General features: G+C 39.7%; 1 protein-coding gene across 15 annotated transcripts in view; it reads left to right on the top strand.

Moving 5' to 3' along the window:
- Positions 1-16620, top strand: part of MAGI1 (membrane associated guanylate kinase, WW and PDZ domain containing 1) — a 544874-nt gene that overhangs the window by 487588 nt on the left and 40666 nt on the right. For all 15 annotated transcript variants that reach the window (XM_039851768.1, XM_039851769.1, XM_039851755.1 and 12 more), the window contains one exon: positions 14064-14095. In XM_039851768.1, coding sequence (XP_039707702.1) covers positions 14064-14095 — 32 coding nt within the window. The remainder of the gene's footprint in view (positions 1-14063; positions 14096-16620) is intronic.

A 16620-nucleotide genomic window follows, 5' to 3' on the forward strand; every position in this document is an offset into this window, starting at 1 on the left:
TTTGCCCTTGCAAAGGAACTTTCACTTAGACTTTGGTGATTGGAGGAGGAGGCAGCTGTTCTTATCACAGTTTCTCAAACTAGGCAGGACTGATACCATGAACTGGATGATTCTTTGTTGGGGGCTGTCTTGCGCATCACAGGATGTTTAGCAGCTTCCCTGGCCTCTTCCCACTAGGTGCCATAGCGCCTCCCCTCCTTTCCAGCGATAATATCCAACAGTGTCTTCAGACATGGGCAGATGTCCCCTGATGAGCAACAGTGACCTTGACTGAGAACCACTGTTTTAACTCCTTTGCTACGCACTTTGTTTTTGCTTATTGGAAATGCTACATTCAATTTTTTTAGGTGCAAATGAAATCAGTTTATGGACTATTTTTTATAGAACTTGGGTGGAGGAAATTTTATGTAAGAATTTCCCTATTTCTTCTCAGCCATCGCTTCTGCATCGGCTCAGTAATGGAAGTAGCAATTTGGCCACTTGTCACAATCTCCCTTCAGATCTCACTCTGCCACTAGCTATCAGTGCAGTCTGGGTCAGCCATGAGAAATGTCCCTGAGTCTCTGCGTGGTCATCTGAAATGTGGGTGGACCTGTACCTTCCTCAGCACCATACTGAGGGTGGAATGAAATGAGGGCTTAGCATATCCACAGTGCCACCCTTTTCCAATTGAAGGTTTATTGGTCTGTCAGATTGAATGGGGCTTGAGAGAAAGGAGGTGGTAGTGATAGATATTCAGATGGTTCTGCTGTTTTCAGTACACTCACCGTAATTTTCTGGGACAGAGAAAAGATAAGAGAATGCAAAAAGGAGGAGCCTCAAGGGAAAAGGTAGCTGGAGATGTGTTCCTTGTGGTCTGTGATGACATGATTTCTAGTAAACAGTGAAATAAGAAAAACCATGACAGAATAGTAGGCTCCTCATGATATTGTTTTTCCAAGATGAAGAACCCTCCTTTGTAGATTATATTCTCCCTATCTTTCTTTTGCTGAAACATGCTTTTACTTACAGAATGGTAGTTGATTATTTGTCTCCCCCTTTTTAATGTTTCCAGTTTGCAAAATAAGGAATTAGCAAATTGTGATCAGTTGCTTAGATCTGTTTTACAAAATTGTGCTGGCCCATGAAATCTAAAGTCTAGGTATCTCTGCTTCAGGGAAGGAGGCCCTCAGGAAGTTGGGAAAACAGGATAAGAGAGAAGATGCACGGAAATAATGAGTGAGTGGGGGTCTGGAATCCATATCAGCAGAAAGGCAGTGGGAACGCCCACCCCCCCTTTCTCTGACCATTGCTTCCAGGCCTCTTAATTTAGGAAGAAGCTAAGTTTGGGTTCAAGTCCAGAGTTAGATTTATCACTCTCCTATGTATTGCCTTTACTTAACGCTTCCTTTATTGGTCAGATATTTTCACAGATTCTTTTGTCCTGAGAAGGGAGAAAAATTGGGTGAACTGTGCAAATTCACTGTGCCCAAAGTACCCCAAAATATCCATGGCTGATTTCTTGTATGTATAAGCAGTCTCAAAAACTTTGACATCTTTTAAAAATTCATTTCCAGTGTATTTGCTTGCATTAATTTCTCCATCTGAGTTGACTCTAAGCTTGATTAGAGCCTCATTTACCGAGAAAAAGCAACAGGAGACAGCCAATATCAGATAGGAGAAGGAAGCAAAAGGATCCTGACATTTGATCTCCACCATAAGAAATTTGTTGAATATCTTCCTCAGTGTTAATGCTTACTGGGAGAGCATGTATTTCATTTCCACTGTGAACTTCTGTTACTTACTCTTCCCTGCCCAAAATGCAAAGTATGCCTTCAAGGCAGTGCCCTGTAAAACATTTTGTTCTCAGATAAAATATTTCATTAAATAGCCTGGCAGTTCTCGACTTGTTCCTGCATCTTAGATGTACTTGACCTATAAAAGTTATTTTTAATTGAGATTTATCCTGAGTAGGACAGTGAGTTGCTGGGGGAGGGGGCAGGTGAGTAAAACTGATTCCCATATTCTTGCCTTTAAGCAAATCCAATTGGCAAAATGAGTATTGACTCACTGAAACCTAAAATCTAATAGTTGAACAAAGCGTAAGCTTCTGCTGCTTCCCATAGTTATCTGGGGCAGCAATTCATTAAAATCGACAAAGTCAAGGAAACAGCTTTTTTTCCCTCTGTAATTCACATGATCACTTAGACCAGTTCGGATATTGTTTCAGCAAGAGGTTTTTGAAGACATTTAATATCTCCATGGGAGATGAATGGGGCTGCTCATCATATGTCCTTTGCTCTTTGGAAAAACCTGACTCTTCAGTAAATGGCTCTTTAGGTCTGACTTCTAAACACTCCACATAATGTAGTGCTGCAGGATTCCCACGTCAGATCACCTTGCCTTTGTTAAACGTGGCCAGTGTTTTCTAAAGCTAATGTGATTTCCTAAATTTAAGAGATTGGAGTAAAATTTTCTATGGTGCCAGGAGTGGCTTTAGTCAAAATCAAGCAGTTTGTAATAAAGTTCATTAAAATGGCTAAATAATAGATGCCCTTACAGAACAAATGGGAAAATTTTCCTCCTGTTTTGCAAAAGTATATTGCAACAGAAAAGTGATTGTCATACCCATGAAGTAGTAAAACTGCTCAAGAGGTTCATGGATTTGGATAAAAGGACCCGAAATATTCTTTTTCATCAGTGTCTGCTTTTTTGTGTGTGGGGAAGGGTGAGGAGGCATTGGAGCCTTTTAATTCGGTTTTGCCATAGAAATGGCTTTTCTAAGAAAAGACATGAAGGTATCCTACTCGAAGAATTATTTAGACTCTCAAAGAATCCCCGAGAACACATCCATTTTCTGGGGCTGAGAACTGTAGGGTTTGGAGTTTCTTTGTGAGCCTTCATTTAATTCTGTGTTGAGCCATCCATTGTGATGGGAATTTAGAACACAAGGTGGCACAATGGAACCTTACTCTCCACATGAAGAGAGGCAGTGGTGAGTTGAGCTGAGCCTGCCAGCTCACTAATAAATTACGGAGCAGCCCAAGGATCGCGAGCTGTGAAGTGTCACAGCAGCAGTGATGGCGATCAAAAGGCCAAGTCACCCCTCCCCTTCCTCACATCAGCTCTTCCTGCATCCCTCCGGATACAAATTTACTTCATAAGCTCTACACATTCACACATTTATTCAAAAGACACTTATTGAACTGGAGATCAGATACTGGTCTAGGGCTGAGGACTACCCCTAGAATAAGACCAGGTCCCCAAAATAGAGATAATAAACAAGTCAATGATAACAATAAACAATAAACAAATAGAATAATTTTAGAGAGTCATCAGTCTATGAAAACAAATAGGGCTGTGTGAATAAAGTGACAAGAAAGGTCACTTCAGGTCTGCTGATGGCCTGTATCCTTTGATGACTTCCTTGAAGAAGTAACATTTGAAGAGCTCCCTGAGTGAGGAGAAGCCACCCACACAGCGACCTATAGGCACAATGCTCCTGGCAGAGGGTACAGCCAGTGGAAATGTCCAGAGGAACAAGAGATTAGCCCGGAAGGGGAAAGAACCAGCCTGGCTGGAGCAAATGGGCAAGGAGAAGAGTAGTAGGAAATAAAATTAGAGAGGTAGGCAGGGTCAGATCAAGAAGGCCTTTGTGGGACAGAAAAAAAGAGTTTGTGTTTTATCAAAACTGTGTTGGGAAGTCACAGGGACTAGGAAGCCATATAATCTGATTTATGCTGTAGAAAGATGTCTCTGGCTACTGTGTAGATAATGCATTAAAGGGGATGAAGAATAAAGCAGAGACCCCAGGTTTCCGGCTCGTGCCGTCATTTAGGAAAGAAAAGGAGATAGAGACAGACAGAAGTGGATGGATTCAGAATACGTTCTGGAGACAGGTGGTAGGAGAAATAAAAAGCCTCAAGAAGGGCCTTATAGTTCAGGGCTTTGTTGTTCTGTAAGGATAAAATTTGGGATACTCTCCTGGATCTCTTTCTTGGTCCTGTGCCTAACTTATATTGCTAAAAATAGACAGGGTAAGAATCATCCTAAAAGTCAGTAATCCTGAAATAAAGGATCCTGGCATGTATTATTTTAATCTAGAAACATCTCAGCACCAATTACTGTGTTAGGTTTCCCTTCAGGGCCAGTGACCTTAAACTAAAGGAACCCTGTTTAACACAGCATCCTGTTTTTCCAACCCAGAAAAGGAATCCTTATAGGTTTTTTCTTTCAATGAGCTATTTCGAGCTGTTGTTTCACATTCCCCTCTAGAAACCCTATGCAGCTAAAAGTCAAACTTTTGACTTTGGAGGAACTTGCCTTGGAGCTTCCAGGCCACAAGTATTCTTTCCCATCCCAGGGAGATCTCGATGAACTGTTGATAAGCTGAATGGACAACAGGGCCAACCTGTAAGCATTTGTACAGAAAGCAATTCACATTCGAAATATACATGGCAGAAAAGCCAGGCTGTCAGTCTGGCAGCTGGGGCATCTTTCTCGGAGGTGGAAGCATATGTAGACTGAGGTGGGAACCTGTGCCTAAACACCCTAATCATAAATATTTCCAACCCACATAGAGTTAGAGTGCCTTCCTGGAACCATTTGAGAAACTGGCTTCATTCCACCTTTAAAAAGTTGATTTTGGTAGGAATTCTCTCGGGAAAAAAGACTGGCCTCGTGGTAGGTACATCATGACAAATTAGTGGTCTTTTAAAATTAACAATGCTTTTCCTTTACCCTTCTGGACAGAAGACGCTATAACTCACTCGACTTCCGACTCACTCCATCTTTTGCCTACTCTCAATTTTTTTTTCTAATTTTGTTATCAGGTAGTGTCAGATTATATTTACAAGCTAGATAAAGCTCCTACTCACTTTTGAAACTATTCCTTAGAGATTGGTGGCCAGCCAACCTGTTCAGTAGCTTTAAAGACTTGTTTTATTACCCCCAAATCAGAGACCCATCTTGTTATATTTTAGTATGTGTCGCCTTGAATAGACAGTGATTTAAATTAGGTACTGTGACTTGGAGTGACGTATCAGAGACATGTGAAGAACTTGACTGACTATGCATAGACTTCCATACTATCTGTAGAAAGGAAACTCTCTTCCTAAATCTACATCTAAATTACAGGTTCAAGATTCCTGGACCCATGGACCTAGAGGTTGATATCCATGTATCCCGTGAAGCCGTATGCATAATTTTCTATGAATGCATTTAACGTGTACAAACACCGTTGTTTTATTTCCTTTTCCTTTATAATGCTCTATGATCCAAAATAAATTAATCACCTTTCAATGAGACTGTACAATTCAGTGTTTAAAAGGCACAGGCTTGGTTGGCATTAGGCCAAGCCTCCTCTCAGCTGCTCACCTGACTATGTGACCTTGGCCATGTTATATAATCATCAATATCTCAATTCACTCATCTTTAAAATAGAAATGATATTACTACTTAACTCAGACAGCAGTTATGAAGAATACATGTATGTCAAAGGCAAGCTCCCCATTCTTGCTAGTTATTTTTGCACTCAGCCTTTGCTTTTGAAGACCCATTTATTTATTTTTTTAAATGAAAAGAGAAGCCAAGTTTTTGATTCTTCGAGGTGTATTTCACACATTTTTGAGAGTCAACAATAGGACTATCTATGTTATTTCACTGACACCTTTTCTAAAGTGACCGTTTATCTCTCGGGAATTGCATGATGACAATTCATCCATCTTAGCTAGGTTTTTAGCAGCCCAAAGTATTAATGACTTCATGTTTCTCCTCACCTGTGCCAGTTCAAGGCTTATGACTTTGAGGTGAAAGGCTCTATAAACCATTAGCAGTCACCAGCCTTGCAAAACATTTATTTCTCTTCAGGACATATTTATTAGGCTATACGTACTAGGTAATTGAAGCAGACTTCTCCATACCTGTAAAGCTATACAAGTATATTCTTAATCTTCTTAACAAAATGCCAACTGACACAGCATTGGGAGCTACTTATTCCAGACATCTGAAGTCTAACCATCTCTAATTTATGATAGCCATAATATATAATGACCATTACGAGGTCCTCAAAGGAAAGAATGTCTTCATCTTTTTGGAGACATTGGGTCTGATGCTCCTATTCTTAGCAGCTGGGATCATATTTACATTGAAAAATTATACCACAGGGTTGATGATGATATTTGGCCAGAGAAAGGAGAAAAAAGTCAAACATGTTTAAATAAGAACTATTTTTCATTTTGTATTATGGATTCAATTTCGTGATATATAGTGTTTGTAAGGTCCTTCGGTGAAAATGAACTCTAGTTTAAATTTGGCCTTGAGTTTATGCTGGCACACTGATTTAGCTTTAAAAAAAAAAAACATAAAAAATGGTCATCATCATTATTTAATCAAGCATCAATCACCACACGTTGCTGCCAATCTCCCGACCACATGATTTGGTATCAGCCTTCCTTCAGTGTTCACCTCGTCCCTACTGAACCTTTTCCACACTGGATTAACTCTCTTTTCTTGTGCTTCCTTCTGTTGTGGCATTTAGCACTAACCATACTGAATTATAACTGTTCCTCTGCCTCTTTTTCTTCTAAGACAGACTATGAGCTCGTCCAGGTCAGGGCCATGTCTGATTTACTTTTATCTCTAAGTAATGCTTCACTTGGCATATGGCAGAGCTCAGCAAATCTTGTATGGATGAATAGTCATGTGGTTGGTCCCTTCTCATGATTCAGATCTTAGCTCAAACACTGTCTCTTCAAGAAAGACGTGCTTGAACTGAACATCCAGTATAAAGTAGCCGTGCATCTCAGGCACAGCTTGTTCCACTATCCTGCTTCATTTTCTTCACCCAGGTTACCACTCTGAAATTGTTGGCTAAGTTGTTTATTCTCTATTTGCACACAGTACATGAGCACAGTGAAAACAGGCCTTTATAGGTCTTGTTCATTGCTTTATTTCATGCCAACTCCTGGCACATCGTTGGCCCTTGCAGTTTGGTTAAATGAGAGTGAATTTTCCCCATTTTCCTTCCTGCCCTCAGTGGAAAAGTTAGGGCCGACTGTACTTATTTTATTTTTGGTTCTCTGGACTGTTCTTAAGTATTTTACTGGTAAGGCAAAGGCAGTTTAAATGTATTTCATGGTTTATATATTATGTATTAAACAAAACAAACAAAAAACTAGTTGGCAGAGATTGGTGCATATGGCTTTCTTTGCAAGGGTTACTGGCCATTAATATTGTCTAGAGCCACTGGTTTGCAGTCAAATAACAGTCAATTCTGAATTTCTGTGGAAATCAAAGGTTTTTCTCACTATTTTCATGTACCCCTCCACATAATGTACTTCATTGATCTCTTAGCATTTTGCTCTATCATCATACTATGCTCTCCCCTAATAAAAGTACTACCTATAAGATTCATTATTTTTCATGCAGCAGCATTTTCACTAATAAATATTAGTGTTCTGGTATGTTCTTTAATGTAATTTATTTTCTCAAAAAATTTTTAAAGGTGCTCTTTAGATCTTCAAAGAAAGAAGACGGATAAACAAGCAATGAAACTTTTTCCTTTCTGCTCGATTCTTCTCATTGTTCCTTCTTCTTGCAAATACATTATTTTACATATGCTGCCCTTATTAGAGGCACAAACTTAGCTGATGTGAATCTCACCCTAGGAATTGCATCTAACGTTCTAGTGATGTGCTTGGACAAGGATGATTTAATCTGAGAATCATAGGCCCCAATAGAATGGGCTTCTCAAGGTTTCAGAGACTGCTTGAAATTATATGCAAAATTGTGTATTTCTGTGCAGCTTTGCTTGAGAGAGGCTCTAACAGCTTTTTATCTCATTTTCAATCAAGGCCATGGACCAGTAATTTAGTAGCACAGACATTTGAGTAAAAACGTCAGTTACTGAGTCAAGGAAAAGCTACAACAAACACCAGTTATTTTTTTTTTAACCCAGCACTGCACTAAAGGCAGTGAGTGCATACCATTGCCCAAGCACACTCAGTATGGCTGCAATATTCAATGTTTAGCTGTTTGTGATTCTAGCTGTATCATATGTAAAATATAGAAAACTTGTAAAATACTGAAAAGAACATGAATCACCTGTTAATCCTAGCATTCAAAAATAATATTTTAATACATTTCCTTCTAGGCTTCAGGTGTATGATGTATGCATGTGATATATATGTATATCTATTTTTTAACAATGAATTTACATTCTATGGCAGTTTTTGTCCTGGTTTTCATGTCTTATATCACAACCATTTTCCCACAACACTCAATATTCTTCATTGTACTCATTTTTAATGGATTCATAACTTTTCATTTTACTGATATAACAATCTGTTTGCTCAGTCCTCTGTTCATGGAAATACATAGTTTCCAACTTTATCTTTTTTAAATAATCCTGTGTTGAATATCTTTTTATATAAATCTTTGAGACACACTGATTATTTCCTTAATGTAAACTCCGAATGATGAATTTACTGAGTTAAAGTCAGCTATAATTTTGGGGTCCTGCATTTAGCAACTATGTATTGATAGACCGTAGAATAATATAGAAGGTTAGTGGGGTCTGAGATGCAAATGTATCCATCTTATCCTCTTTGGTACATAATACTAGCCCCTAACCAAGTTCTCACAGTCTTCTGCTTTCTGTGGCTTTTCAGTGGTCTCCACAAACCCATAAACCCATCCATTTCACTCTCTCTCTCTCTCTCTCTCTGCATATAACAGTTCCCTGCTCTTTGCACATTACATTACCTGATTCAGCTCCAGTACAGTTTTTAATGCAACATTTGCTGTGCAAAACTCTAATTATCCTGTGTGTTCAATGATATGTCGATTAGCTACGTAGACATAGAGTTTATTAGAGTGCTGAAGAGAAAATCAAAATGACAAGGTACATTTTGTAATTTATAGATCTGCTTTGCATATGACAGTGACTTTAGGATTCACTCTTTCAAAACCCTTTGCAGGATTTTTCTTGATTCTTTCAGTTAGTGAGGTTGGTTGACATTCTCACTTCCTTTAAACCTAGAGGAAATTAGGTTGAGGGAAGTCCCATCTCTTTCCCCAAAACTCAGGGTTTTTTTTTTAAGTTTATTGGGGTAACATTGGTTAATACAATTATATAATTTTCAGGTGTACATTATAATTTGACATCTATATATTCTATTGTGTGATTACCACCCAGAATCCAGTTTCCTTCAGCTACCATATATTTGATCCCCTTTACCCACTTCACCCTCCCTCAACTCCCCTATATATGACTCCCTTTACTTTGTTTACCTCTTCTCTCCTCCCCCACCCCCTCCCCTCTGGGAACCACTAGTCTATTGTCCATGTCCCTGAGTCTCTGTCTAGTTCATTTCTTGCTTTTAGGTTTATGTCCCACATATAAGTGATATCATGTGATTTTCAGCTTATTTCGCTTAGCATGATTATCTTGAGGTCCACCCAGGCTGTTGCAAATGGCAGTATTTCATCTCTTCTTATGGCTGAGTAATATTCCATTGTATATATGTACCACAGCTTCTTTGGCCAATCACCTATCATAGGACACTTTGGTTGCTTCCATGTCCTGGCCACTGTGAATAATGCTGCTGTGAACATCGGTGTGCAAATGTCTTTTTGGATATGGGTTTTCAAGTCTTTGGGATAAATACCCAGTAGAGGAATTGCTGGATCATATAGTAGATCAATTCTTGGCTGAGCTATGCAGCATATTCTATATTTTCGTTTAGTCAACTGGACAAACACGAGTCTTAATCTCAAAAAGGTGCTTAAGGAAGCTCTATATCTATATAGTACTGGGAAAATGTGAGCAACTCTTGGAGGATGTAGAGGTCAGTGATGGCTCTAGAGATTTAAGAGTGTAATAAAATATTCTAAGATTTACTGCATTTGTCTTAAAAAGGTAGTATAGAGTTTTGTTATTGTGGTATCTGTGTGTATAGGTATGTATATCTTTATAAATAAATAAATAGCGCTTTTCATGTTATAGAAAATACTAAAATAGGTAATAAAATCATCCAAGATCCCAGGAGCCAAAGAACATGCTATTTTGGTGTATAACTTTCTAGTCTTTGTTTCCAAATGTATATATGCATTGTTATATTTTTACTTTTTTCATATAAGTTGTGTACAACCATTACAAAATTTTACCAAGAATAACATTTGTCATTTAGTTTTTTGAGAACATGGTCAATAGCATAGTTTATGGCCTTGATATTTAAAAGGAACGAGATTCCTCCTCCTCACATTTATCAGTCAGATCTCAGTCACTAGCAGTGAATTTGCCATTTGTTTTCTCCAAAGGGACACCTTTTTCATAGAAAACTTAAGAAATGTAGTTCTCAAGCTTTTCTTGCTTCTGTAGATCACACTTAGATTCACACTTTGAACGTACACTTACCCGTAAAAGTTTGCTGGGATCCCTTTGAAGTATCATTTGCCACTTTCTAAGCTCTCAGAGCAGATGATGGGATCCATGAACTCCTTCTGCCTCTTCCCAAAATTCCCCTTTCTTTCCCTGAAGGAAGCAGATGAGCCCATTAAGATAGGTGCTGTTTGTACCCATATGCCTCCTGTGTAATATGTGACACGATTTATACAACACAAGCTTCCTGCTGTACTGAGAACACAAAGTGTACATTTGTCCTAAGGAAAACCACTGTCGTGCTGTAAAGTGTGAGATTGTGCTGCTTCCTGTCGCCCAGCCAATATGGGATGGCCAGCAGTCAGCTCTAGCTAGACAAGAGCCACATCCTATGATTTCTAGGTCTTGGAGAAGTCTGCCAAATGGTGACTTTTTTTGAGTGTTTTCTATTACGTCTCCCAACTGTTTTCAATCCATCTGAATAGTTCTGGCAAAAATAAATTATAAATTGTAATTAGAAGCTTTGTTTCAGTTCATATTTTTTAGATTTTAGGAGTTAATGACTATATGGACCTAGAACAAAACTTTGTGTTTGTTTTTTAAAGCAGTCAAATGGAGTCTCTTGATTTTTTAATTTTTTAAATACTAATTCGTGGCCACTTTTAGCTCCTGTAAAAGGTATGGCTTTTTAAAAAGAAACTTTACAACAACTAGCTAGTGAAAAGGAACAAATTCTTCTTTAAGTTAAAAAAAGAGTTTTTTTTGTTTGTTTTTACTTGTAAAATACAACTTATGTCAATTGAGGTGGGACCACTGGAATGTTCCATGCACTTCGTCCTCAGAGGAAAGAAACCGTAACTGATTACTGCTATGTTTCAGATCGGTTGGTTTTGTACAATTCATGGGAGAACCATTAATTAATTAATGTTTACTTTTAAATATTTGATTGTCTTAGCAATCAAATGCTAAGAACACCATAAATGAATATGGTGTTCTTGGAAAAGAATTCTAGTTTGAAGCTAAATTCTGCCTAAACTGGTCCCTCCAACCCTCACCCTTCCTCGTCCCACCAGAAATATCCCAGTTTTTAATTTGGTTTGGACAGTCATGGAAGGTAAATACCATGCACGTGTTTGAGTGTGGTTGACACCTGTCTCCTTCTGTACCTGCCACTCTGCAGCCTGCTGTTCTCACTCAACATCACGTTTTGGAGACCATCCATCCTGTTACCCACAGAGATAGCTTATTTCTTTTAACGTCTGCAAACCGCTTTATAGGTTGGCTGTGCCACAGTTTACTTACAACTTTTAGTCCTTTCCAGGTTTCTTTTGTACCAACAGTGCTGTGGTGAGCATCCTTTATAGGCACCTTCGAACGTGAGTGTTTCTCTATGACAGAGAAGGAAAAGTGTCCTGTATTTTATATATGAAAATCTTAAGATACAAAGAATTTAAGATGGCTGTAGTCTTATAAATGACCAGCAGAGTGTGGATTGAAGCCATTTTCCCTGACTCCTCTTATCTAGTTGGACATTCTTTACAAATTTTTGGAGAGAGTCATAGGGATTCTGGGTAAAGCCAAGTCTAGTAAAAGCTAACTGTGGTGAAACCTCGTTCATTCTAGTTAACCAAGGTCAGTCCGAATTAGGGAAAAATTAAACTTTAAGATGTCATATATAATTTTGAAGTGTATACAGTGACCCGCACTAATATACCTTGATATAATTTCTTAAAGGAATCATATTAATGAACAAATAAAGGCATCTAATAATTATTTTTATGAATAATGACATATCTAAATTGTTCACGTTATTCTCATCCATAGTCATGGAAGATAAATGCCATTGTTGTTTCTCTACAATATTTGTTATATTTTAACATGCTAAGCAAATGCTATTCTCTAGTTAAAGATAACCAGAACCACTTCCTTCCTGAATGATATAAATTAGCAAAGGAAGATGAAAGGGGTGGACATTTGAAGGCCTACTCACCGCCAGGTATAAGGCTTTTAAATATTTTTGTCTGTTTAATTACCGTAACAATTTTTTAAAGTGAGTCTTATTCTCTCTTTTCATAAATTGAGAAACTGAGGCATAGAGGGCTCTAAAGCAACTCTCTGAAAGTTGCCTCTCTGAGTTTTCCTGACTCAGAAGAGTAATACTTTTTATACTGTGTCGTAGTTTCTTTAAATGTGGTCCTCAGACCCCCCGCATCAGAATCTCCTGGAATATTTCTTCATACTGCAGATTCCTGGGCCCCTGCCAGGTGAGGCCCAGGGGTTCTGTGTGTTTAACAAGCTGCCGGGTGTTCCTTAAGCACTCTGAAGTCTGAGAGCCACTCTGCCTGACCTTGGTGACCTTATTTTGGTGATGAGCCCTTCCAGAAGAGCGCTCCATGACTTTGAGGACCAGTGATCCCTCTCACGCCTCACTTACAGTGCTCCTCTGGGTGGCTCCCTCCTACTCACGCACTTCCGTTGCCTCACGTTACATGTACTGAACTTAGCATGGCTTACGGTTTGACAAGTCACTTCCAAAGAGTAAAAATCATCATGTCACATAGGGATCTTTTTTTTTTAAAAAAAAAAAAAGGTTGAAATTTCCCGTGCAGCATCATCGGATCCCAAGTGTACCTTTGGTGTCGAATACAGATGTAATCTGCATTTTGCATTCTAACCCTTGCTCAAACCAGAGAAATATAAAATGAGAGGGCAGCTTACAGAAATGATTACTTTTGCTTTAATTTTCATTTCTAGCCCTCCTTTGCTACACTCCCCTGGTGGTAGATTTCCCAGTCTGCCCCTAATCTCTTCTGACTTTTCTAGAAGTGAGATCAAAGGTCCCATCCAGCTCACTTCTTCCCACTCAAGACAGGGTTTCGGAAGAGCCAGACAGGTTCAATGACCACTTTGGACTCCCTTACCTTCCTTTTCCTCCCTTATTATTTCTTTCTCTCAGCTCTGTGAAATTTCTTTTTCACTCCCCAACCACCTTCTTTCTTTATTGAGGGGCTAATCCCAGCTGAGTCTTTTCCAGCGAACCAAATAGGAGTTTGCTTGAATGACTGACACACATGGTGAGGTGTGTCCAAGATCCAGAGGAGGTCTCAGACCAACTTGGATTTGTTCTGTGCTAGGAAAAGAGCATCTGTCTTTGTTCTGGTATTCAGCTCATCCAAATAAAGAAGGCATTTCCTCTCCTGAAAGGCAGAAAGAAAAGACAAAATAGAAAAAGGAAAAAAAAAATAGATTTTAACCATGTACTCCTCTGAAACTAAATATATGCCCCTTCCTCTGTCCTGATTGGTCCGCTTCAATTGACAAGTGATTGTGTTTAAAGGAAATATCCTGGACTTAATTGTAAGTTAAGTCTCTCTTAATCCAGAAGAGCATTTGAGATTCTGTCCAAGTGTTCAATTTCCCAGGCCGCTGAGGTCTGTGAATTTCTTTTCCCAGCCTCCAGGCTGCTGCAGTACAAGTCAGCATAGCTAATGCAGATAGATCTCCTGCCTCTCGCTCTCCTCCTCCCTCTGCTTTGATTCGATATGAACAGCCTGGTAACTCTGATGCTGGGGAGAAATCTGACATAACTCTGCAGATGGCTAGGTTGCCATGAAACACCTGGGGATTGTTCTTTAAGGAAAAGGTAACATTTATGTGCTAATGATTTCTTCCCCCCCTCCCCTCCTTGTTGCATTTTTTCCAGGGCTGCCGGTTCCCAAGAAGAGCCCAAAGTCGGTAAGGACTTGTCAGTTACTTGGTGCTGCTTTGGGGCTGTGGGAGGCGGTTGGCAGTGGGAGGGGATGCTGTCTGGCTTGACTTCACTAAATGTGTTTAAGAGTGGATGGAAGAGACAGAATCCAGGGTTCCTTCTGTTAAGTTCTGGGGATCTATTTGGTACAGAAGGTATTTGGGTTTGTCTTTGACTGTCTAGTGATTTGTGGGCAGGCTGCAGGAGCCAGGATAAAGAATGCATGATTGGAATCTTCTCTATATAAATGCATTACAACTCTCATTCAAAAGAATGACTTTCTTAGATGTTTCAACTTGATAGAAATGCTATTATTTCTTTTGGGAGGAGGAAAAAAAAAATGTTCCACCTGCTTCCTGGGTAGCCTTGCTCTCAACTGGTGTTTCCAGACACTCACATGGGTAGATTCTCTCCTCCGAGCTTTCTTAAGCACTGAATGATGAATTATTTACAAAATTAAAAAGCCTGAGGTTCGAGTAAGAACTGCTCTGCCCTGTATATATGTCCATGCTCACATGGAATAATGTCCACTGCCCCAGCACTAAGAATAAGACATTTCCTTGCTGTGGAAATGTTCTTTGTTGTTTTGCTAGCTTTAGCAGCATTATGCTGCAGGTATAGGATTATTTAAAAAAAAAAAAATCAATGTTTTGCTGTCCTTTCTAACTGGTTTCCCTGAAGATGCATTACCTAGTTGACATGTTAGCTAATAGCTTAGAGGCTGTAGTATTTTGCTTGGTGGTGTGAGCTTCTGCTCTCAGAGCACTGACAACAAATTAAAATGCTACTTAAAAACTCAAAATCTGGAACTCCGATGCCTGAGAAATTGATCCGGGTAGAAGAGGCTTCCCAATTCATTAACATGAAGATAAAGAGGGGTGCTTCCATGTGGCTTAGAATATTTGGGGGAGGGAAATTTTGCAGCTTTCTGCCAGCGGGGAAAGGAGAACCTTTAAAACTTTGCAGCTCATGGCACTGCAGCCGAATTCTTTCCACCTATCTCCAAGCCTGGCAGCAAGAGGCAGAAGTTTATTAAGGAGATGAGAGAGGGAGCTTCTTCCTGCATTCTGAAGCCCCACTCCTAAGTTCTCCAAAGAGAAAAACCTGCAATAATTGATGTGATTCCAATGGCATAGTGCCATGGTGATTGAAACATGTGACTTCTGGGCTGCTTCCCTTGCCAGTTTGTGTTAAAGTCCAGGCAGAAAAAGTGCTGATAGGTGCCCACATTGGAACCACACAGATGCCAAAACCTGTGTGTGTGTGTGTGTGTGTGTGTGTGTGGGCGCGCGCGTGCGCGTGCATGTGTGCACATGCATCTCCCCATCCCTAGTTCATAGAAACCTATTCAGCCTTCAGAAAACAGAAGCAAATCTGGAAGATGTGTCACATGAGCTTGAGTTAACAGGACCCATCCTTTTCTCTCCCCCACCCCCAACCATGCTGCATGATGCATGGACTTATTTTACACACCCCACATGGAATGGAGTCTTGGCAAGGAACGTACTGGGGGACATACAACAGTTTTGCACAGGCAACATGACATCGGGTAGCATGGTGTTTCTGTTTTGCATCCCATTTAAACTTACTGTGCTAGAGGATTTTTGTAGATTGATCTGCATCTCTTCTTCCCCAAAGTGTTTTGGAATTCCCTACTGAACTCGATGTGTATCAAACAGGTATAGCGCCTGCATTCACTAAGTCAGTTGGAAGAATTCCCTATGACAGTTTATTTTTGGAGAAGCCATGTCATTAGCAAGCAGCAAGCCAATTACTCAGGCTTCATTTCTAGAGAAAAAAAGCTCTCTTAACTGCTTTGCCCAAGTCTGCTGGCTCTTAATTACCACAAGCCAAGAGCTGGGATGTTATTGGGTTAGAGAAAAGCGAGCCCCCAGCTTGGTGCTTGTCCTTACCCGATTTCTGTGCCAGGACAGGGATGATGGTTTTCACAGCATTGCTGGCACACTCTGGCAGCTGCTGTTCAAAATTTGGGGGCTGTCAGCCAAGGGATGCTGTTTCTGGTGGAGCATTGCTAACATCTGTGATCAGTGGGAGCTCCTTATAGGTGAGTTGAAAGCTGTTTCCCTTTCCCGGTTTGAATTTTGATGATGTCCTGCCAGAGAGACAAATGATTATGGGATTTTTCTGGTGGGGTCTGAGGAAATCCTTGGGGAAGCTGCATGTCATGGTTCCAAAAGCCATTCACATGACAGACAGTGTCAGTGATGCAGGCTATGTAATGAAAGGCCTGTGTTGTGATACACTTACATTTACCATCGGCTCTGTGAATATACTGTCTTAACCCAGAACCATGTTTTTTTCTTTTTTCTCAGAGGCTCCTGACATTGTTGGCTTGCTCATGTGACTGACAGCTTCCTTTTGCCTTCATACCTTTAAAAAAAAAAAATGTTTTCAATAATTGAGTAGTTGGGTTTTTATTAGAACAGAAGGACTTATCTTTTTGATCTTGTTTACCCTCCTGGATAATCTCTACAGCTTACTCTTAATAAAC

This window comes from Pteropus medius, unplaced genomic scaffold, assembly GCF_902729225.1.
Source record: "Pteropus medius unplaced genomic scaffold, Ma_sr-lr_union100, whole genome shotgun sequence".
Classification (NCBI taxonomy): Eukaryota; Metazoa; Chordata; class Mammalia; order Chiroptera; family Pteropodidae; genus Pteropus; species Pteropus medius.